At 44.3% G+C, this 23,611-nt stretch overlaps 1 protein-coding gene across 2 annotated transcripts in view; it reads right to left on the bottom strand.

The window, feature by feature from the left end:
* The window catches only part of BMP2K (BMP2 inducible kinase), a 122,042-nt gene that overhangs the window by 22,624 nt on the left and 75,807 nt on the right, over positions 1 to 23,611 (bottom strand). For both annotated transcript variants that reach the window (XM_032334693.1, XM_032334692.1), the window contains exons 8-13: positions 15,670 to 15,773; positions 13,348 to 13,427; positions 8,664 to 8,824; positions 3,543 to 3,739; positions 2,462 to 2,560; positions 1,517 to 1,701 (exon numbers count right to left, since the gene is read on the bottom strand). In XM_032334693.1, the coding sequence (XP_032190584.1) occupies positions 1,517 to 1,701; positions 2,462 to 2,560; positions 3,543 to 3,739; positions 8,664 to 8,824; positions 13,348 to 13,427; positions 15,670 to 15,773 (826 nt within the window). The remainder of the gene's footprint in view (positions 1 to 1,516; positions 1,702 to 2,461; positions 2,561 to 3,542; positions 3,740 to 8,663; positions 8,825 to 13,347; positions 13,428 to 15,669; positions 15,774 to 23,611) is intronic.

Raw genomic sequence — 23,611 nt, 5'->3', positions numbered from 1 at the left:
AAGAAACTAGCACTTAGTATTATGATGATCCTAGGAAGTAGCCCTAAAGCGATACTCGGGTGCCATGTCAAACAGGATCCGTCTAAAATCACCACCGAATAAGACGGTCCCACATCCCGGCTCTGCTGAGACACCGCGACAACTCTTCGTTTACAGAGGCGTTCTCTACATAGTTACCAAGGAGTGTTTCATGAATCAACTAAAAGTAGATGAGGGTTATTTTCTACATCATAAATAATTCATTGTATCTTAAGTATCCACATAGTCTGGAGGCCCGAACCTCTCATTTTATGAAAGTTATCTACTAAGGCCTCTTGGCTCTTAAGAGAAGGTGAGAGTCTAATGATTTCTTAACTTAAGAACCCCTGGTTAACTCTCTTTCAACCCAGCCTGGAAATACTAGAGTAGGCAAATAACAGTTTGGCAAATACCAATCTGGATCTTTAAACTAGCCTCTGATCTTATGCCCTGCTCTGCACTTAGACATACTTGTCCTAATTCCTGCATCTAAATGTTTGATTTAGGAAAATACTTCAATAAGTCCATGTTTTCTCCCTTCCTCTCTCCCTATCTTTCTCTCTCTCTCTCACACACACACATAGAGGCTGGGAGGTATACTACAGCAAACTGTATATCTCACCCCGCTCTCGACAGGCTCACTGAAGCAGTATGCTACTGATGTTACACTTTCTCAAGCCTAAGTCCTAGCCGAAGCTTGCAGACACCTTTTCCCAACTAATGCTCATATACTGAAATAATATTATATGAGAACTTCTTCAGCATTCCCATAATCAAAGTTCTAATACTACTTCCTCCTACATATCTAAAAATATTAGGAAATATTCATAATGGTCAATAGATCTTTCACTATAAAATCCTGAAGCACTCCCCAATTCAAATCTGAATTTGAGAAAATTGACAGCATAGTTCTTTACCGTAATGTGTCCAATATGCATGATCCATGAAAAACAACTCTAACTAATATATCTAAATAACCAAAATACACCAGGCTGTGGTTGTAATAAGCTTGCACGATCTTATAAATGAACCAAATGACATATTACTATTTTTTGCACCTCTTCAAATTAAACCAAATTAGACAAACTTTATGAATATTATCAAATTAATTGAAAGTAATAATATATATAAGTAGACAAAGTTAAATTAACTTGTCTACAAGGATTCCTTTTTTTAAACTACTAAAGTAGCCTGTTAGGGCTTTGTTTCTATTTAAATTACAAAGACTTTCTTAACATATAAGCCACTAATTTCCTTAGCCTTAAATGCTGCTAGATATTGCGAAGCCTCACCTGCAAATAGCAATTATTAGACCTGACTGATGAAAGAGCAAGGAAGGAAAGGGATCCTCAGGGTCAGGAAGAGAGAACTAGCACGAGCAAAGGGGGGACTTAGCAAAAAGATGGGCTCGCAAGTCAGGAGCCACTTGGTGACTCCACTCCGCATTCACACCCACTTCCACGATCACGGCTTCTGCATTCGCCGCAAAGATACTTGCCTGTTGGCACTATAAGAGGAGTCCACTATGGTTCCAACCTGAGCTGGGAGGGAAGAAGTGTAGGAAACTAAGGCTGGCGGGAACTCCTGAGGGGACGTGAGAAACTCGGGTGAAGCCTGGGGCTGGGGCTGCGGACGCTGAGCTCGCACCTGCTGCTGCAGGAGCGCCTGCTGGTACTGCTGCACCTGAAACGAGAGACGCCGTTGCCAGACAGGGCTCAAGGTCACTGGGGCCCGGTCAGCACCACCCTGCTTACTACGTTCTTCCCCTTGCACGCCGGCAGCAAAGTCAGGGGCCTGAAAACCAGCGTGCACGCGGGGGAGCAGTCTGCGACTCCAACAGGACAGCAGTAGACAGAAGTCGATTTAAGAAGCTGTCTGACTGCGGGTATGACGGTATCATTTGCAAAATATACAAACATCAAATCACGACACTGTATCCCTGAAACTAACAGAATGCTATGTCAATTATACCTCAATTAAAAAAAAAGTTGTGAGGTTAGGCTCACTTGACAGGATTCAAAGATCTACCTTTGAAAAGTCTAAGAAAAAGACAAGAGGGTAGTTTACTAGAACAGCAATTGCTATAAATTTGCTCTGAAGCAAATTCAATTTCTCGTTGAGTTTATTTTTTTATTCAACAGACATGTGCCAAATGAAAGAGACATATGACCAAAAGACCATGGGAAATAGATCATTTCCCTTATATGATGAGGTAAGAGAAAAATATCATCAGTTGGTTACACTGTTCCAAGTTCAGGTGCTACGGGTCAGACCAATGCCAGACTGCTTAAGAACACACACTACTGGCTTTGTTAAGAATGTGTTAATTAACTGACTTGAGTCAAATCTGAATAATTAAATTCTGAATAATACCATTCATACTGGGAGTTCCCACACTGGAATGTATTCTGAGAGAACTATCTAGAAGTTACGAAACACTTACCATTGCAGGATACTGTGATGCAGAAGGTTGCGGCTGATACACGGAATGCAGCAAAACTTGTTGCTGGAGCATCTGCTGCTGCCTCGCTGCGTGCTGATACTACAATGAAAAAAACAAAGAAATTCATCAATATCAGGCATGCCTTTTTTGTGCCATCGGGGTTTTTTTTTTGGCTTGGGGGACATTTTTTAGTACTGAGCTCACCATCATAACAATGATTTCAGTACTAGGAGTCCAAGCACCAATGTACAAAAACCCTAGTCCATAACTGACTATAACTTACATGTGCTCACTGGAATTGCATTCCCAGTGCACTTTAAGGATGCTTGGAAGAAAACTAACCCTGAACACACTTCCCCGCTGGACCCTGAAATGATCTGGGTCCAGGACTCATAGTAAATTCCCAACCTCTTCTATCTCCCCTTCCACGATGCCTTCCGGCAATGCAACGGCTCGGGGTCTGTTCTGCTCCGGGTCTCTGCGTCAAGACCAGGAGAGGGAGCCCCCCACGTAGAGGTGCCATGTGTTTATTGGGCTCAACACATTTCAGGAAATGATAGAGAGGGAATTGTGACAAGTCATTAAATATGAAACAGCTAAATGAAACTAGAAATTTGCAGGTTCTGATAAGGCAAAGTGCAGAACAGAACTTAAGGTCATTTTTTGTCTGTGTCCCTTCCAAGTCTAAATGCCACCCCTCCACACACACACACACACACAGCCCAACCCAGGCCTGGGAGGGCAGGGGCGTACCTAGAACAAAACCCCAAGACAGCTTTATGTCTGAGAGCCTAAATGCCACCTTTCCAACAATGACATTCTTAAGTTGTTTTTAACTCAAAACCTAACCTGAAAAAGATGACATGCATGGTCAACGGCCATGCTTATTCAAAATGCCCAATGCCCAAACATTTCTTGGCTTCATGCAGTCCTGATGCAACCTAGTTCAACAGGAGATTCTTAAAGAATCCCACGAAGGCAAGGAAAATGCGTTTTCTTCACTAGTGTGCAAACGGGGCGAAGGCTGCCTCGGAGCCAGAGTCCCCAGCGCCCCGCGTGTGTACAGAAAGTGGAGCGTGACCTGCTGCCCGTAGGCGTCCTGGAGGAGCTGCGGCGGCGGCTGCGGGGGCCGGGGCTGGAGGTGGAGCTGCTGCAGCCTCCAGTCTCCCTGCTGCAACTGCTGCAGGACGCGGTGCTGCTGCGGGGGCTGCTGCGGCGGCTGCTGCGGCGGCCCCTGACCCAGCGCCAGCTCGGGGCCACGGCCGGGTCTCAGGGCTCCTAAAAGAGGTTTCAAAAAGGCAGGTTAGCACAGTCAAGAGTTCAACAGAACGCTGCATTTCGTCGTGCTTCACTGAGCCCCACTGGGCAAGGCCGGTCCCTCTTGTGTCCCGCGTGCACACGAGCCCACGGCCCGACGCGGTGTCCCCGGAGCTTCAGGCCCCGCGAACGTGCGCGCATCCGCCACAAGCCTGAGCCAGCTCGCCTTCCCCGGCGCAGGTCTCCGAGCCCGCCGGCCTCGGCCCGCCCCGCGCTGCTCCACCCGCCCCACGCTCGCGCGCGCCTGCCTTTGCCGGTGCGATTCCCTCCGTCTACACGGCCCCGTCTGCCGGTGCGATTCCCTCCGTCTACACGGCCCCGTCTGCCGGTGCGATTCCCTCCGTCTACACGGCCCCGTCTGCCGGTGCGATTCCCTCCGTCCCCGCGGCCCCGTCTGCCGGTGCGATTCCCTCCGTCCACACGGCCCCGTCTGCCGGTGCGATTCCCTCCGTCCCCGCGGCCCCGTCTGCCGGTGCGATTCCCTCCGTCCACGCGGCCCCGTCTGCCGGTGCGATTCCCTCCGTCCCCGCGGCCCCGTCTGCCGGTGCGATTCCCTCCGTCTACACGGCCCGGTCTGCCGGTGCGATTCCCTCCGTCCCCGCGGCCCGGTCTGCCGGTGCGATTCCCTCCGTCCCCGCGGCCCCGTCTGCCGGTGCGATTCCCTCCGTCCACGCGGCCCCGTCTGCCGGTGCGATTCCCTCCGTCCACACGGCCCGGTCTGCCGGTGCGATTCCCTCCGTCTACCCGGCCCCGTCTGCCGGTGCGATTCCCTCCGTCCACACGGCCCCGTCTGCCGGTGCGATTCCCTCCGTCTACACGGCCCGGTCTGCCGGTGCGATTCCCTCCGTCCCCGCGGCCCCGTCTGCCGGTGCGATTCCCTCCGTCTACACGGCCCGGTCTGCCGGTGCGATTCCCTCCGTCCCCGCGGCCCCGTCTGCCGGTGCGATTCCCTCCGTCCCCGCGGCCCCGTCTGCCGGTGCGATTCCCTCCGTCTACACGGCCCCGTCTGCCGGTGCGATTCCCTCCGTCTACACGGCCCCGTCTGCCGGTGCGATTCCCTCCGTCTACACGGCCCCGTCTGCCGGTGCGATTCCCTCCGTCCCCGCGGCCCCGTCTGCCGGTGCGATTCCCTCCGTCTACACGGCCCCGTCTGCCGGTGCGATTCCCTCCGTCTAGACGGCCCCGTCTGCCGGTGCGATTCCCTCCGTCTACACGGCCCCGTCTGCCGGTGCGATTCCCTCCGTCCCCGCGGCCCCGTCTGCCGGTGCGATTCCCTCCGTCTACACGGCCCCGTCTGCCGGTGCGATTCCCTCCGTCTAGACGGCCCCGTCTGCCGGTGCGATTCCCTCCGTCTACACGGCCCCGTCTGCCGGTGCGATTCCCTCCGTCCCCCGGCCCCGCGCCCCGGCCGCGGCTCGTCCTTCGAGCTTCGCTCCCGCCCTCCGCGCGTTCGTCTCGGGCCTCGTCTCGGGCCGCCCCTGGGTCCCCCCGGCTTCCTTCCGCCGCGCGCGGCGCCTTCTCGGCGGTTCCCGACTCGGGCCTGGACGGGCGGACAGGGACCCGCCGACCGAGGGCGGCCCGAGGAGCCGAGGTACCGTGGCGCGGCCCCGCGGTCAGGCCGCCGCCTCGGCGCGTCTATCTCAGATCAATGAGCTTCCCGAGTCCGCCCAAGGCGGGTCCTACGGACAAACTCGGAAATGGACGCCGGACGCCGCAGCGGACGCGCAGCGCGAAAAGCCCGAGGCCGCGCGCAGGAGGCCGCGCAGCCGCGGAGCCGCGGAGCCCTGAGGAGACGGTTCTGCCCCGACAGCGCCGCGCCGCCGGACCGTCCACCCCAGACCCCAGGAAGCCTGCGCGGCTCGCTAACCCTCGGGAAACGCGCGGAGCAGACTGAGTCCGGAAGCGCCCGCGGAAACGCTCGAACAAACTCACAACCGCGACTCCGCCACAGACGCGGCGCCACACGCCAGGCGCGTCTCTTCTCTCGCGAGACGCGAAGGCGGGAGCCCCGCTGGGCGCGCCTCCGAGGACCCCGAGGCCTGCGGGCGGCCGCGGCAGGCCGCATCCGGCGGGGACTCGGGCCGCGGCGCTCCTCACGGACGGGGACCTGCCTCGTCACCTCAGGCCAAGGGGCGTCCCTGTCGTCACCCAAGGCCCCGGCGCCGAGAAGCCCCGAGCAGCGCCGCGGGACGCGACACGGCGCGACACGGCGCCCCGAGTGTGCCCGCCGAGCAAAGCCGTCACTCGGGGCCGCGGGCCCACACGAAGGCTCAGAGAAGCGGGCGGATTCGCCGGGGCCGTGACACACAGACCGTAAGAAACGACACGACCCGCGCGGCGGCGAACTCCTACTCAGAAGACGGAACACAAGAGGGCGTAGAAATACACAGATACAGCAACGCCACAGGAACCTGCAGAAGATACTTCACAGAAGAAAACATGTACAGCGAACATGAAACCGTGGTATTAACCAATTAATCAGTAATTAAAATAAAAACACAGATATTTCACCTGTCAAAAGGGAAATATTTTAAAAAACCAGTACTATCAGGTATCGGCAAAAATAAGAATCCAAGGACGCTCGGCTGTTGAGAGCGTGAGCACCCACGTCCTTCCGGACGGCAACGCGGCAGCAGCGGACAGGTTTTCAACGCGTTTCCGCTTTAAAGTCATCCTCGGAAAAATCAAGTCTGCTTTACGGATGCTCCACACACTGGAAATGCCCTGGACGGCTACACCGACTGGTACGTTTACACTGCGGACCACCACCCGCCTCTTAAAGACTACAGCTGTGTGCGCACTAACGGGCACAGCTCTCCTAAGCACAAGAGTTAAAAAATGCGCCTGCGGAGAAGTAGGTACAGTAGGAGTCCCTTACCTTAGACACACCCTAGGTGTTTCGCACCCACACAGCTGCGCGCAAGAACATAACAAGACACCCAGGAAATGCAAACTAACCTGCTGCTAGTGTCCCTCCACGGAAGAAAATGACGGGGACTTTAATATTTTTCCCTGAACACTACCGTACCGTCTGAATATTCTAAAAGAACGTATCCATGGTCATTGCTCATATAATATTTAATGGGGGAGACAGGCTACAAGATACATACATGGCAGGAGGGAAGGAATTTTGCTTTTTCAACTCAAGCTCGAAGCATGATAAAAAGAAACGCAGTCCCTGCCGCGGGAGCAGGCCTGACCCTCACAGCTCCTACGCAGCAATTTCACAGACGCTCACGTCAGAGGAGGCTTCCTGTCCCCGTGGCGGACCCGGGCGGCGCGACCACTCCGTCACCGCCTCGGAACACCGCCAGGTGCAGGAACACTGCCCAAGCCAAAAAAAGACCAGACCTCTCCCAGGTGGGGCCTTGCTCTATGGCTGACTGCTGCTTGCTTGGACACCAACAAATGTGAGGCTTTGGCTTCCCTCCTTCTAGAGAAGTAAGATTTATCAAAATACCTATGATATCATATTCACCTCCTGACAGCATTCAATCCAGAGCAAAGTCCCACTTCCTTCAAGCTTCCCCCAAAATACCTACAACAAGCCCAAATCCTTCAGTAAGTCTTTCAAACAGCATCTAACTGAGACACTCCCAGACTCCCAGGATGTGTGAGTAATAAACCCAATCTGTTCCAATACAAGTGTTCCTAGTGCTCTTTGGCTGGAGGGCACTGATACATGATAAGACTAATAGGACCGCCAACCCAAAGTGGCAGGAAAGAAAGAAAGAACGAACAAGCGAACGAACACTGAATGCTTACTACAAAACAGAACCTTCCCAGATACCCCACACCTTGTCATGTATTTCTTGTAACAGGAAAAACAGCTTTTACTCTCATTTTACAAAAGAGAACAATGAGGTTAAGAAACAGACACAAAAGGTTTCCACTTCCCCTAGTTTCCCTTTTCCATGAAACAGTCCTCCATCTGGTAAGCCTGGTCACAACAGAAGGACGAGCAACACATCAGGTAACATAAACATTCCCTTTCCTGAGTATAGAGTTAACAGTAATAGTAGCTAGTAGTGAACATTTCTTAAGGACATACTACGTGGCAAGTGATTATATTAAGCAGTTATGTAATCCTCACAACAATGCTATAAGACAGGTACCAGAACTTCTATAACATACATTACTAAGAAATGGGAAAAATAGAACTCACATTCAGGTTCATGAGGCTCCAAGTATGGGCTCTTAACCATTAGAGTATACTAGCTGAAAACACCTTTATTTAAAACATTTTAACATTAAAGCAAAATAGCCATATCATGAAATAAAGTGCAAAACAGTGTTTTCTTGAGATGAGCCTACAGGTTATAACCCCAGACCCTTGACAGGACAAGTTCACTATCTAATATTAGAGATTTTCTTAGGGAATTTTTTTTTTAAGTCCTATACTATATCATAATGCTTTGAAGATATTTAAGATCAGAAAAATAAATCTTCTCAAATCAGATGAGAAGACAGTTTCTGTGTCATGCTCTCCACAGGACCCAAGACACACTCCTCCGCCAGGGTTCTAGACACAGGGGAAAGACAGAGAACTTTTTAAGACATGAGTTTCAACCCCCTCCAACACAATACAGAACTGTCTATACCCCTGAACCTTATTACCAACCTCAAACCCTACCAGCTGAAGACTCTATGGATAAGCAAAATGCAAGCTTTGTTTGTACCAAACTATTATATTACCAGTAACCGCTTTTGCCTACAACTTTAGGAAAACAATGGGTTGAGTTTATCAGACATCAGTAGAAAGTTTCTTAAGCATTAAGTGACCTGCTTCACGAGAGTAAGCTGCCAGTAATTTACACTCCTAGGAAATCAAGCCATAAGGTTTAGGTTAACTATAAAGGTGACAGGCTGGCAGGGCTGTTATTACCTTTTGGTCTGTGGTTCCCGAATTCACCAGGAGCGGGGACTTTCACAGGGGCTGCTGAACTCTGAATGGTCAGCACACTGGGAGTGGCAGGAGTGGAGATGGCCTTTGGTCTCTGTCTTGGTGCAATTGAGGTTTCTGTTGGTCCAATGGTATCTGTTATTCTACAACAGAAGAATCTATTTCATTCCAAATCCTGGGATTATTTCTAATTCAGTATTTGTCTAGAAAGGCTCTATTTCAGCAGATGCATTTTAATTATTACTGACGATCATATTAGTCCTCTTGGCTTCTTCGTCTCTATTCTCAAGTGTTAAATGTTTAATAAAGGTAGGAAAGTAAATAAAATAAACCTAACCATTTTCCTTAAACCAGTATACTCTGCTACAATTCATAGTCCGTCACTGAAGCGGATAGAAAAAGAATACAGGCTTGCTCTTAAAGAGACAAAATAAAGGAAACAAACAGAAACCTTCTCATAAGGTTCTAGACAGAATCAGGAGCCAATTCTCTAAACCAGTCCGAAAAATAAAAAACAAGAAACAAAAAATAACAGTCTCCCTTAGCTTAGACTCGAGGTCAAGAAAGAAAAGACTGCCTTCCAGAGCTCGCAAAAGAGCCAAAACTTGCAAAGAGTGGAGCCACCTGTTCACATTCAATTTCTTGAATCTTCAACATGCTTTCCTGAGAACAATGAATGGAAATTACGCAACATTTTCCCCACCAGAACTTAGCTGAGGCCACAGACAGGGATGGTCAAAATGGTAAGCATAGTTTTGAAAGCAAGAACACTAAAGGACACATTTTCTTTTCTTTAAAAAAAAAAAAAAAAAAAGCCAGGGGAAATCTTTAACTCACATATTCATCAACTTATTTTTTCTATAAATCCAGTACAAAAATTCAATTACTTTCTAATAGTATCATATGTTCACTTTTCAACAGGGCTGCCATAAAATCTCTTCACCAAGTTCCCTCAGCACCTTTCCCAAAGACTTGGAAATGAAAGTCTGCACGCATGATTTACCAAGTTCTATCTGCTGCATTTGGAGAATGTCCGATATACAGTAACCGTACAGATCCAGGGCTCTCCCTTACATCTGTGCATACCACAAGAGGGAGCCTCTTAACTAGCTTCGTAAGAGAGAAAAGAACTGAAACTGAATCGAAGATTTTAGATAGTAACAAATACACTGTATGTGTGCGGTTTTCTAAAAATGACATTTATGTTTAGGATGGGATGGGTTATAGTACAAGTCATGAAGACTGAATTAAAGGCAATAAAATTATCATGTATACATATAACCAATTGTATCTCATCGTAATGATAATCAAGTACTTACTGAGTTCAAATTACAGATATGACACTAAAACCAACGCTGTACTCCCTAAGTTCCAGTTGGGGACTGTATATCCCGTACAGTCTCTACATCTGTCTATCCGTTCTTTATTAAGTGGAAAGGAGGGGCCAAGCCTCGCCCTGCCTTGTTCCTGTTATAAATTGCTCTGTAGAGATTCACAACACACGAGGGCAGCAAACCTCTAAAAAGCATGTTCAAAGTTCTACAGACTTTAGTGTAGCGTTTCCTAATGTACTTTACCAATGTACCAAGACCTATTATACAATTACTGATATCCAGCAACCAGAGCACAATACCATCTTCAGACAATTTACAGTATACCCAGGAAGATATGATATGCGTTCATGAAAATACAATAAAATAAATACAAGACAGTAAAAATAACCAGTGTCAAGCTAGTACGGTCAACAGTTTCATAGAGGAGTAATTCTACCCTTAATCTAATTTGGCTATGAAGGCTTCAGGTAGGCACTGGAGGGTAAAAATAAACACACGTTCATTAGACAGTAAAAAAGAAATTAAGCGTTCTGTGTGTAGAAATGGGAAGAAAATGCCTGGGCAAATTAGGCAACATGAAGACACAAACTCGCCTCGAACAAAAGACTGAGTAATCACTGGTATCACGGCCACCGTGAGGACTCATCCGCCCTATTGCAGTAGACAAAGCTGTTGGCTTCCTTGCTTGTCTTTCCTATTCCCTGTCTCCTCAACAATCTCTTAAACACAGACTCTCTCCTCTTAAAATACTTCCGTGTTTCCATCTGCCAGGACCGTAATTCTCAAGCTTCCCATTCTCAGACACGAGTCACGAGTCTCCCATGTTTAACAGTCCCAAGAGCAGATGCGGGTTTCAGGGAGGTAGAAAAGAGCTTTAAGAAAGAAGGAAACCGGCGTGCTGTGTCCCTCAGTAAAGGCGGGGTACACGGAGACACTCACAGCAGCTCTAAAACTTGGAAATGATGATACAAGCTATTTAAAGATTGCTCCAATCCCCTGTCCCCCATCAAGAAGACTTTTACATGAAAAAAGGACTAACTAAATTTTTAAATTAGGTTTTATACATATTTAAATTTTTTCAAGTACTTTACTGATTCTGTCAATAAAGAGAAAATTTATATTATTGACCATAAGTACCAGTGAACCTAATTTTTTAATGTAATGTACAGATTTAACCTAACATGGATAGCACTGTGAATTTTAGTTGCACTCTTTCATTTGCCTATAACTGTATAGCTAGGACTTCGGTCATGGTTAAAGAGATATTCAAAGCATCATTTTTGTTCACTTGACTCATGCTTCTTAAAAAATCTGTATCTACTTTCTTACAGATTTCATCATTAACACAACAATTACTTAAAAAACCATAATAGAGACACCTGAGTGGCTCAGTCAGATAAGGGACCGACTCCTGGTTCCAGCTCAGGCCATGATGAGGTCGTGGGTCTTGGGCTGACCCAAGCTCCCAGCTCACCAGGACGTCTGCTTCAAAGATTCTCTCCCTCTGCCCACGCCTCCGCTCACACTCTTTCTCTTTCTCTCTCTCAAATAAATTGTTAAAAAATAAGTAAAATTTTAAAGACCACAGTAAAGTTGAACTGACATGTCCTATGGGAATTCATCGACTCGACTCTAACAGCAGCTGCCAACTACAGCTGTGCCATAGAGGAGACAGTCGGTCAGAAGATTCCCGCGAGGTAGATGCAACTTTATTCCTTCCGTCTCTTACTCGAGAGAGTATTTTAAAATTCAAGTGAGCGAAGATAATATTTTTAGACTGAGGGCATATTTTTTAAACAAAGTCATTCATAAATGATATTTTAACAATTTACAAACAACAAATTATTTTTTATTATTATAACAACACATCTCACACGAAGTCCCAAATGGTAGAGCAGACTGCAAAGCTGAAAATCCACCGGCTTCAAGCCCAAAGTGCCGATTTTTCAGCATGACACAGAGACCCAGTTGCTGGGGCCGGCATCTAGCCACCGCTTCCCACCACTGCCCTCTCTGTGCCCTTACGCTTCGGCCCCGCACGCTGACAACGGGCCTTCTTCCCGCCTGAGTTGCCTGTCTGCTGTCGTCTCCTTCCCCAGCAGGTCCACGCAGCAGAAGCCACGGCCCCAGGGAGAGGCGGCTCTCTCTGCTCCCAGCTCGCCCTTTCCCCCTCTCAGAGCTGCACAGGAGCTGCGCGTGCATCCACCTGTGTAACGCAGTGTCTGTACATGTAACTGTCTCTTGTCTGTCTTCATTAGAATGGGAGCTCCTTGAGAATAAACACTGCTCCTTTTTCTTTGTGTTTCCAGGATCTATATCTTACATATAACAGGTGCATAATAAACATATTTTATGTATTTCATGTCAAATAAAATCTTTACCTAAGTAAAATACAAAAAAAGCTCTGAATGGGACACCTGGGTGGCACAGTCAGTTAAGTGTCCAACTCCTGACTTCAGCTCAGGTCCCGATCTCAGGGGTCCTGAGACCGAGTCCTGAGATGTGCCCTGTGCTCAGCGGGGAGTCGGAGATTCTCCAACGCTCTCTCCCTCTGCCACCCTCCAACCCCCACAACTCGAGTGCTCATGCTCTCTCTCAAATAAAGAAACCTTTACGAAAAGGGGGGAAAAAAGCCATGACCAAGATATCTCCCCACATGCAATATTATCTGACAATCTAAATTATAATCCTGTTTATTAACCTTTATAGACAAAAATAGTATAAAAAATCATTAATTCAATCACTGATCAGACACACATCTTAACCTACATAATACATATCAAACTTATCGGTACAATAAAAAACTATGAATGATAATTTAAAACATTATACTTCTTTATCAGCCTTAAAAGAATTAGTTATAACCATTCATTGTAAGTTATACATAGCAATACATATTCCAAATATGTATTAGAATACATAAAAGAACATATGAATTTAGAATACTCTAGTTTGCTGTAAGTCATTTCTTTCCTTAAATTAAAAAAAAAAAAAATACTAGCTATAAACACAATACAAAAATTTCATGAGAGTTACCATGCGATAGAATAATGACACCCCTCAAAATGACCCAACAGAACATCACTTGTTGCATAATCACTTCCTAACTGCTGAGGGTGAGCATTTCGAGTAAGATCAATGTCAAATCCCATACCTAATGCAAAAAAGCTATTTTTATAGTTGCTATCTAAGCTATTCATCACATGCAGTAAAGAACATACATTTTTTGTGTGTGAAAATGACATTTAATCAACAATACTAGCTAGAATTAAAAAAGGAACTATACACTTCGTAAAAAAGGTCTTTTCCGATCTCAGCACAGCTTTGCCTACCTGGCTTTTATTTGGCTTTTCCTAGAAGCTGCTTCACTAGCAGTCATCGGTTCAGGAAGAGCGGAAGGAACAGAAGAATTCTTGGAAGAAAAAAATAAAACTTTTCATTTTCGTTTTCATTTTAACTGCAGAAAGTTTCATTTAAACAGTATGGATATACCCTTGAAAAGTACTATCAAGGAAATACTACTTGCACCTCAGATGCCTACGACATGCTCACACGTATTTGCCAGATCTAATCTGCAAATATCACTGCACGCTCCCCAAATGTCACTTTCACATTCATGTTCCACAGACACCGTTGGAAAAGAAACAGAACATCATCATCAGATCCACTTTACAAACCGGTAAATATCAGATTAAAAGAAGGATTACAGTAAACTTGTAAATCAGTGACTATTTTGCAAAGGACTTTGGAAAAAGAAGCGAACCCCAAGAGCGGAGGGAAGTGTGGTTTCTACTGCAGATACACTCCTCACACCGCTCGTAAAGGTCACCAAACACATGCTCTCTAATGTCTGTCTTAGAGCAGGCACCCAAATACATATTTGCTGAATGAAAAGCTAGAAATCCACAAATGTCAAATCAACCTACTTTCATGACTAGGTTAGAACTGCCTCACTTTCAGCTTCGACAGAGAATATATTACATTGAAGCTTCAAAAAACAAAAAGAAATAGTACCAACTTCCTTATTTTTTTAGTGGGATGGACGAAGTTTTATACATCAAAAAGACCTATCTGAACAAAAGCTAGAATAATCTTTAAAAGTTGAGACTGGGGGCGCCTGGGTGGCTCAGTGGGTTAAGCCTCTGTCTTCGGTTTAGGACATGATCTCATGGTCCTGGGATTGAGCCCCGCATCAGACTCGCTGCTCAGCAGGGAGCCTGCTTCCACCTCTCTCTGCCTGCCTCTCTGCCTACTTGTGATCTCTGTCTGTCAAATAAATAAATAAAATCTTTAAAAGAAAAAAAAAAAAGCTGAGACTGGCTTAAAGTCAGTGATGAACACAGACCATTATTAAAATCAGCAAAGACTTGCCATACAGAGTTAATGTGCTGGGATCAGGTGCACTGTGCAGACGAACTCAAAGCCTCGGAATAATGCTAGCTACCATCAACTCAACACCTTCCAGGATGAAGCACAGGGTTCACATTTATTATTTGTGATCCTCATAAGTATTATTTTCACAGAAAAAGAAAGAGATAGTAAGTAACTCCCCAAAACATACAAAACCAGTCACTGACAGAACTGAACCCAGGTCTCTCCATGTACAATAGCTACGCTCTTTATACCAAAGGCAACCAGACTTTTTACCCAGCGCTTCGCGCCTCAGGAATTTTCCATGAGGCACCTCCCAATGGAACAGAGAGGCCCAAACAACTGAATAAAAGCAGTTTGTGCTGTGTCATACAGAGGTCACTGTGTGTCCCTCAAAAAGGAAAAAGATCCTGCAGGATCCCAGGTCTGCTGTAGCTCCCAGGGCACCTCGGTGCAATTTGGCAACTGTGACTTTTTATAAAAATACTAACCACAAACACACTGTCAGACCGCTTGTCATAGAACAAGTAATTCTGAAAATGTATGTACCTATACATACAAAATGGGATTTTATGGGGTGCTTGGGTGGCTCAGTGGGTTAAGCCTCTGCCTTCGGGTCAGGTCATGGTCTCAGGATCCTGGGATCCAACCCCACATTGAGCTCTCTCTGCTCTGCAGGGAGCCTGCTTCCCCCTCTCTCTCTGCCTGCCCCTCTGCCTACTTGTGATCTCTCTGTCAAATAGATAAAATCTTTAAAGAAAAAAAAAAAGAAAGGAGATTTTAAATTCATATCCTACTTGAAAAACTACTCACATTTGGAAGGGGAGGTGAATCATGAGAAACTATGGACTCTGAAAAACAATCTGAGGGTTTTGAAGGGGCGGGGGGGTGGGAGGTTGGGGTACAAGGTGGTGGGTATTATAGAGGGCACGGATGGCATGGAGCACTGGGTGTGGTGCAAAAATAATGAATACCGTTATGCTAAAAATAAATAAAAATAAATAAATAGGGACGCCTGGGTGGCTCAGTTGCTTAAGCAGCTGCCTTCGGCTCAGGTCATGATCCCGGCGTCCTGGGATCGAGTCCCACATCGGGCTCCTTGCCCTCTGCAGGGAGCCTGCTTCTCCCTCTGACTCTGCCTTCCACTCTGTCTGCCTATGCTCGCTCTCGCTCACTCTCTCTCTAACAAATAAATAAATAAAATCTTTTTTAAAAAAAAATAAATTAAATAAATAAATAAATAAATAAATGTATATAAGGGAAAAAAAAGGAAAACTACTCACATTGATGTTGGAAACTGGACAATCCTTTTTGGCAAATTTAAATGCAAAATAGGACACTTGAAATATGTCAGGTCTGCGCTCTGGATCTGGTTCCAGCATGAACCCTGAAAGAACAGATTAAACTGGTAAGTTTCACGGAATACACAGAAGCTATGTAGGGGCACATTAAAACAATGAAATGAATATACACTTTTTTCCATTCTAAGATCAAGTGATTCTAGTAGACTTCACTCATGTTCTAGAAAATATAGAAATTGTTATTTTCTACATGAACCTGAAGCATTAACTGAAGCAAAAATGGTCACGGAAGAGCTCTGCACCAGAAGTATAAATACACAAATAGAAATATATTTGTATAAATAAACAAATAGAAACGTTCTTCTCAGAAAGTGACACAAAACAGTGAGTTTAGTGAACACCAGGGAATTATTCAAGAATGTTCCAAAGCCACAGTAGAAGTCTTTATTTTATTATCTAAAATACCTCCATTAATTTTCAAATGATCCTGAATCATTGAGAAAAGATTGAGTTGTTTGTGCATTATGTTTAACAAAGTAGTTCAGGGTTGACACAAGAGTTTTCCAAAAACATTCTTTCTTCCCATACTGATGTTAACGATATTCACCCAAGCTCTTCTTTCTACATATTATTCACATCATGTTCAAAAGTATGAGTAGAGCTTTATGGTTCTATTATAAACAGATTTCACACCAGTCTTACAACATTGCTTGAAATACCTGACTTTTTTTCCTAACGAAAATGATCTTTTTTTCTAACCGAATGACTACTTTTCTATTACATCACTTATTCACAAGTTCACAAGAACGCTGACATCTACACTCAATTCTATAACTAGAAAGTTCATATTTTGTTACAACATCTCCATGTTCTAACTCTGATTCACTGATTAACTCTAAGTTCTTACTATGTTCAAACCATTTTTTACAACTTACTTATTTTACAAAGAGAGAGTGAGAGGGGGTTGGGGCGAGACACAGGGAGACAGAAAGAGAATCCTGAAGCAGACTCCCTGCTGAGTATGGAGCCCAACATGGGGCTCAAACCCAGAACCCTCAGATCATGACCTGGGCCAAAACCAAGAGTTAGACATTTTTTTTTTTTTTTAAGATTTTATTTATTTATTTGACAGACAGAGATTACAAGTAAGCAGAGAGGCAGGCAGAGAGAGAGGAGGAAGCAGGCTCCCTGCTGAGCAGAGAGTCCGATGTGGGGCTCGATCCCAGGACCCTGGGATCATGACCTGAGCCGAAGGCAGAGGCTTTAACCCACTGAGCCACCCAGGCGCCCCTAGAGTTAGACATTTAACCAATCAAGCCACCCAGGTACCCCTCAAATCATTTTTAAACCTATTTGGAATAAAAATGCACAGCATCAATTACATAATCTTCTGAAACTTGCTAAGAAAATTATATATAGAAAGATCTAAGTATATAAATGGGTAAATTAAAATTAGAAAAAAAAAATTAAATCTTCCTTTCAAATTTAAGTAATATTTGAACAAACAACATATTCTACATCTCCAACAACAGGATAAACTTCAGTTAAAAACACAGTGTGCCTCAAATGACACTAAGTACAAACTTAGAAATTGATTCAGGAGATTCTAAAAAGTCAGTTTTTAAAAATATTCTACATGAGGGAGCCTGGGTGGTCAGTTGGTTAAGCACCAGACTCGATTTCAGCTCAGGTCATGATCTCGGGGACCTGGGACCCAGCCCCACATGAGGCTCTGCGCTCAGCAAGGAACCAGCTTGGGGTCTCTCTCCCTCCACCCCTCTACCCATGCATGTGTGCACACTCTCTTTCCCTCTCTCTCTCTCTCTCTCTCTCTAAAAGTAAGTAAATAAATCTTAAAAAAAAAATACTCTGTATGTAACTTAACTTTATAGACTTACAATTGGTCACTTATAAAACTGATTATTATTTTGTCACCATTGTTAGATGTAAATAACCAAAAACATTTATTTATTTAGTTTGTATTCAACCATATTCCAGAGAAGATTCAGGAATGTACAGGTTTATTTTATCCTCCAAAATCATATTTGATCTTGATACCAACAAATATTAAATGTTTTAAAAATATAACAGCACATGATATAGAAATAAATTTAAACAGACTTTTTTTTTTTTTAAAGATTTTATTTATTTATCAGAGAGAGAGAGGGGGAGAGAGCAAGCACAGGCAGACAGAATGGCAGGCAGAGGCAGAGGGAGAAGCAGGCTCCCTGCTGAGCAAGGAGCCCGATGCGGGACTCGATCCCAGGACGCTGGGATCATGACCTGAGCTGAAGGCAGCTGCTTAACCAACTGAGCCACCCAGGCGTCCCAAACAGACTTTTAACAATAAATGTTTATTCATATACTTTTTTAAAAACAAATCACAAGAAACTTATCAAATTCACAAACTTAATCTATTTTTCTATACTAACAATTAAGTTTATGTGGCTTTTAAAATCCAATTTCAACTGTAGCTAATTATAAATATTTATTCCTATAAGAGACCTGAAAAAGCATACAAAACTATGAGGCTTTTGGGTTTGTTCTTTTTTCCAAAGACTTTATTTATTTGAGAGAGAGAGAAACAGAGCAGAGAGAGAGAGAGAGAGAGTACGAGCAGGGAGAGGGGCAGAGGGAGAGAGAGTAGCAGGCAGCCCGATGTGGGGCTTGACCCAAGGACCCTGGGATCATGACCTTAGCCAAAGGCAGACATTGAACCCAATGAGCCACCCAGGTGCCCCAAAACTGTAAGATTTTAAGTATATGAGAAAATTAATACTAATAGAAAAGTAATGGCTAAGAGCCCGTGCCCACCCCCACAAAAAAAAAAAAAAACAGGATAATGTCAGTAAAGAAGCTGCATATGATTTGGCCCTATAAATGTAAGCCAAAAATTTAGTTACTTTCTTCTAGTTGGCAACATAAATACAGCAACATGATCCATTACAAGAATCACAGTATCCTCAGCACAAAAATAAACCAGGTGTTAAGAAAAAGCACTATTCCTAATATTGATGGTAAAGAGTAAATTCTCCCAAGTGTTTCTAAAGAAAAGTTCATACAGCATGAATAATGTCCTTAAAAAACTGCAATGGGTCGTTCTTTCTGTGATGACCGGTAACATAACACCTAAATGCAGTTCAGCAGAAGAAATTCTGTAAGAGCAGAGAACAGCTCAACACAACAATATGCTTTTCTGGCCTGACTTAATCTTAGGAAAAGCTTTTTAAGTATCTAGAGTGGAAAAGAATGATCCTTCCAGCAATCCTATATATTTTTTTCTTTCATAGTAATGAAAAGCATTAAGGGCCAATAAACTTGAGATTTTATGTTCTCTAAGCAGTATCTTTACAGGTAATCCTATGTCCCAAATTCAGCACAGCACAACATCCCCCAGTGATTAGGTAAGCAAGCTGTGGAGAGAAGCCGGATCATCTCAGAACCAAACAGAAGGACCTCTCACTCCCAGGTTTACATCTGCTACAGCCAGTCCAGTTTGCCCAACTGTACGGATCCCATTTACGGAACGCGAAACCAATTTAAAAGGTCACGACTGTCATTTATTTTACAGACTATAAAATATAGAGTGCATTATTACGGTAAGCATAAGCAATAGTTCAAGAAACTTGCCTCATGTGCATGTGTGTACGTGCACCAGGTCATAATTAACATGTATTTTTCACTATGGACCACAGTCAAACAGTGTGAAAACTACTGTACTAGTTACCTCTCTCTGCTACTATAACTCATTCCTCTCCAGGAAGAAAAGAGTGATTTGTCTAACTGTTAGCTAGCAAAAATAAATAAGCATCCACACAGATCAATTTCTGAGACTTTCTTTCAGGATGAGTCTCCAGACAGAAACATTCTCTCTGAAAACATGTTTGGTAAACGGTCTGCTTCTCTAAAGGGAATCTGTGGCTTTCCAGCACTGCCTATGGCTAAGTACATTTGGGGACTAAACACAGATCAATAGGCCCATTTGCCTTCAGATCTAAATTTCATTCTGCAACCTGCTTTTTAGTATTAATGTCGACAGTTTTATCTGACTGAGCTCCTGTGTCCCTCTGATTTGGTTCTAATTCAAAAGTATGAGGAGGCTGAAATCCATAGGAAGAACATGGCTACATTTTTATCTCTGAATATTTTTATATTGGATATTACCAGCCATTAAAAAAGAAAAAAGGAGAAGCACTCAATAAGGCACCATGAAGCATTTAATTTAAATAATATAACTTCCCAAACTGTCCGCGAGGACTGTATGCCGCAAAATGTACTCCTCGATAACTAAACAATATAATCTGGAGTACAGAGGTAACAGCTCTAATCCAGCTAAACACCGAGACACATCTGCCAAGAATGACAACCTCAGTTTTTAAGTAGTTTGCCCATTTTCTCTCATAATAATTAAACCTCAAGTCTAGTGTTCTATTAACTCTGACTTCAAAGACAATAAAACCATATTACCCATAAAAATATGCTCCTGAAAGAACGGGTTAAGAAATACATGTGTCTAGTTCATCCAAAAGTGTTTAAATTCATTTAAAAAAAAAAGGGCAGAGAAGTTAGAATACACCCTTGTTTACCCAATTTAAAGTGATCATGTCAATCATGAGACAGTCCCACTGACCTTGATTCTACTGAAAATGTAAGATCAACTTTTAAAACATCGGCCGCATAGAAATGAAAGGCTATTTCTCTGCTCCTAATTGTGTGAATCTTCCTGTTGATACAAACACCACTTACATAACCCAAGAACACAAAATATCTCGGCACTTAAGGTAGTGTATAATTAAACCACCATGCTATTTCCAACTAAGGTATCAGACATAGCTTATTAGAAAACACTTGTGGGGCACCTGGGTGGCTCAGTCTGCCTTCGGCTCAGGTCGTGATCTCAGAGTCCTGGGATTGAGGCCAGCACTGGGCTCCCTGCTCAGCGGGGAATCGCTTCTCCCTCTGCCTCCCACCCATCCAGCGCTGCTCCCGCTCCTGGGCGTGCACTGTCTCAAACAAAATCTTTTAAAAAAATAAAAATTGAAACACTTGCCCAAGGCAGCTGACCTGGGCGTGCACTGTCTCAAACAAAATCTTTAAAAAAAAAAATAAAAATTGAAACACTTGCCCAAGGCAGCTGAAATGGTTACATTTATAACTAAGTGTAGAGGCAAGTAAAACATCCATGCCTATGCCAACAGAAAGAGCTGTTAAAAGGGCTGCTGCCCCTGCGGCAGCGACCAAGTTAACACTACAGCTTCACTAAGGACTTAAGCCAAAAGTTACATAAAGGGGTTCCCATTCAAGTTATACAAAATGAAAGATCCATCCCTGGGCCTAAGTAAAAGCCAAACCAGCCTCTCTGATAGCTCAACAAATCTAACAGGAAAATACTTTGAACAGAGGTCTTAAAGAGTTTTTCTGCCTAAAATGCTGTTAAATTGTTTTCCTTTCATGAAGAACTTTTTCCTTCCCAAAGACTTCCACTTATTACTATCCTTACAGTAATACAGCTAAAAAGAGAACACCTACTCTGATTTTACAACTATCAATGCTATCATTAACATTAACATTAAACATTAACATTAACAATTTTAATCTGTTAGCCTGTGGAAATTATTACAGATCCCACTCGACTTATGATGGGGTTACATCCCAATAAACCCATTATAAATTAAAAATACTGTAGGTCAAAAATACCTTTAATGCGCCTAACCTACTGAATGTAGGCTAGCCTACCTTGGATGCGCTCAGAACGCCTACCGTTAGCCTACAGTTGCACAAAATCATCTAACACGAAGTCCATTTTAAAGTGTGAGTACCGCATGTAACTTACTGAATACTGTACTTGAAATGGAAAAAGTGACCGCATGGGCACAGAATGCTTGAAAGCATCATCGTGCACCCATGAGCCAGGCGGTGACTGGGAGCTCCAGCGCAGCGCGGCCCCCCGGCATCATGAGAGAGTTAGCACGCTGCACACCGCTAGCTGAGAAAAGATGAAAATTCAAGACTCAAAGTATGGTTTCAACTGCATGTGTATAGCTTTCACATCATCGTACAGTTGAAAAACCATAAGCAGAACCATCTGTATTAGAAACCTGCATGTTGGGGCGCCTGGGTGGCTCAGTGGTTTGGGCTGCTGCCTTCGGCTCGGGTCATGATCTCAGGGTCCTGGGATCGAGCCCCGCATCGGGCTCTCTGCTCCGCAGGAAGCCTGCTTCCCTCTTTCTCTCTCTCTCTCTCTGCCGGCCTCTCTGCCTACTTGTGATCTCTGTCTGTCAAATAAATAAATAAAATCTTTAAAAAAAATATATATATATATATACATAGAATGAAACTTTAAAAAAAAAAAAAAAAAAGAAAGAAACCTGCATGTTAAGTATACGGATCCTACATAACTTATTCTACAGACTGCTGGAATGAAACTAAATTTAATAACCAGTAATGACCGTGTTCAATCATAAATAACCTAAACACTAAAAGGGCACTACCAATATGCCCGGTTAGTGTATCTGGGGGAGTCCTGCTAGCCCCCCCAGATATCACGGATCAGAGCCCTCTCTACACCTGCCCAAGAGGCAACCCAGCAGCAGTGACTGGAAACCTCCAAGGAACTCCTCCCTTAGCCGCTGATTTCTTTCCAAAGGTACAGCAAATTGTCCAAGATTATTTTCAAAAATAATATAAAAAAGAGTGGGTGAGGCTATAGACGAAAAGACTGACCATGAGTTAGTAATTCCTGAAGCTGGGGAATGGGTACACAATCCACTGAACTGTTCTGCCTCTATTTGTGTATTTCTTGCTTCCATAATAAATTTTAAATGTATTAAAACAAGCAAGCGAGTTCCTGGTTTCCCACAGGAAATAGGTATTAAAATAAATTTATTTACTATTAAAATGAGAAGAAGTAACAAGTCTTGGTGGGGACATGGAGAAAAGGAATCGTCTGGGCAGGGGCGTGAGCAGGCCAACTGGAACAGCCGCTCTGGAGAACAGTATGGAGGCTCTCAGGAACATGACGAGCGGAACTACCGTATCACCCAGCGAGTCCACTTCCAGGTATTTACCCAAAGAAAACAAAAACAGCTCAGAAAGGTATCTGCATGGGGCGTCCGCATGGCTCAGTGGGTTAACTGTCTGCCTTCAGCTCAGGTCATGATCCCAGGGTGTCCGGCATCGGGCTCCCTGCTCAGTGGGGAGTCTGCTTCTCCCTCTCTCTTTGCCCATCCCCCGCTCTCGTGTTCTTGTTCTTTCTAATAAATAAATAAAATCTTAAAAAAAAAACAATATCTGCACCGCTATGGTTAGTGCAGCATTATTTACAATACAAGCAAGCTAAGTGTCCACTGATGGGTGAATAAAGAAAATATAACACACACACACACACACACACATTCACTCGCTCTCCCTTACATTATCTGGCTATTAAAAAGAAAGAAAATCTTGTCATAGATGGACCTGAGGGCATTATGCTAACTGGAATAAGACAAAAAGACAAACACTGTACGATCTCACCTACCTGTGGGGGGAGGGAGGCAGGGGGCAGGGAGAAGGGAAGAGAGAGAGAAACTCATAAATACGGAGAACAGATCAGTGGTTGCCAGAGGTGAGGAAAGCGGAGGGGTGGGCAAAACAGGTGAAGGTGGTCAAACATACCTTCCAGTTACTGTGAAAGTAAGTTCTGGGGATGTACTGTACACAGCACAGTGACTGTAGCTAATAATACTGTACTGTATATTTGAAAGTTGCTAATAAGAGTCTTAAAGGTTCTCGTCCCAGGGAGTCAGGGGTAAACTATGTGAGGTGATATATGTTACCTAGACTTACTGTGGTGATCATTTCACCATATATACATGCATCAAATCATTACATTATACATCTGGAATTAATATAATATTGCATGTCAACTATATTTCAAGAAAAA

Source organism: Mustela erminea, chromosome 2 (genome assembly GCF_009829155.1).
Source record: "Mustela erminea isolate mMusErm1 chromosome 2, mMusErm1.Pri, whole genome shotgun sequence".
Classification (NCBI taxonomy): Eukaryota; Metazoa; Chordata; class Mammalia; order Carnivora; family Mustelidae; genus Mustela; species Mustela erminea.
Note: the sequence above shows the minus strand (reverse complement) of the source record. Positions and strands in the feature narration are given on the sequence as shown.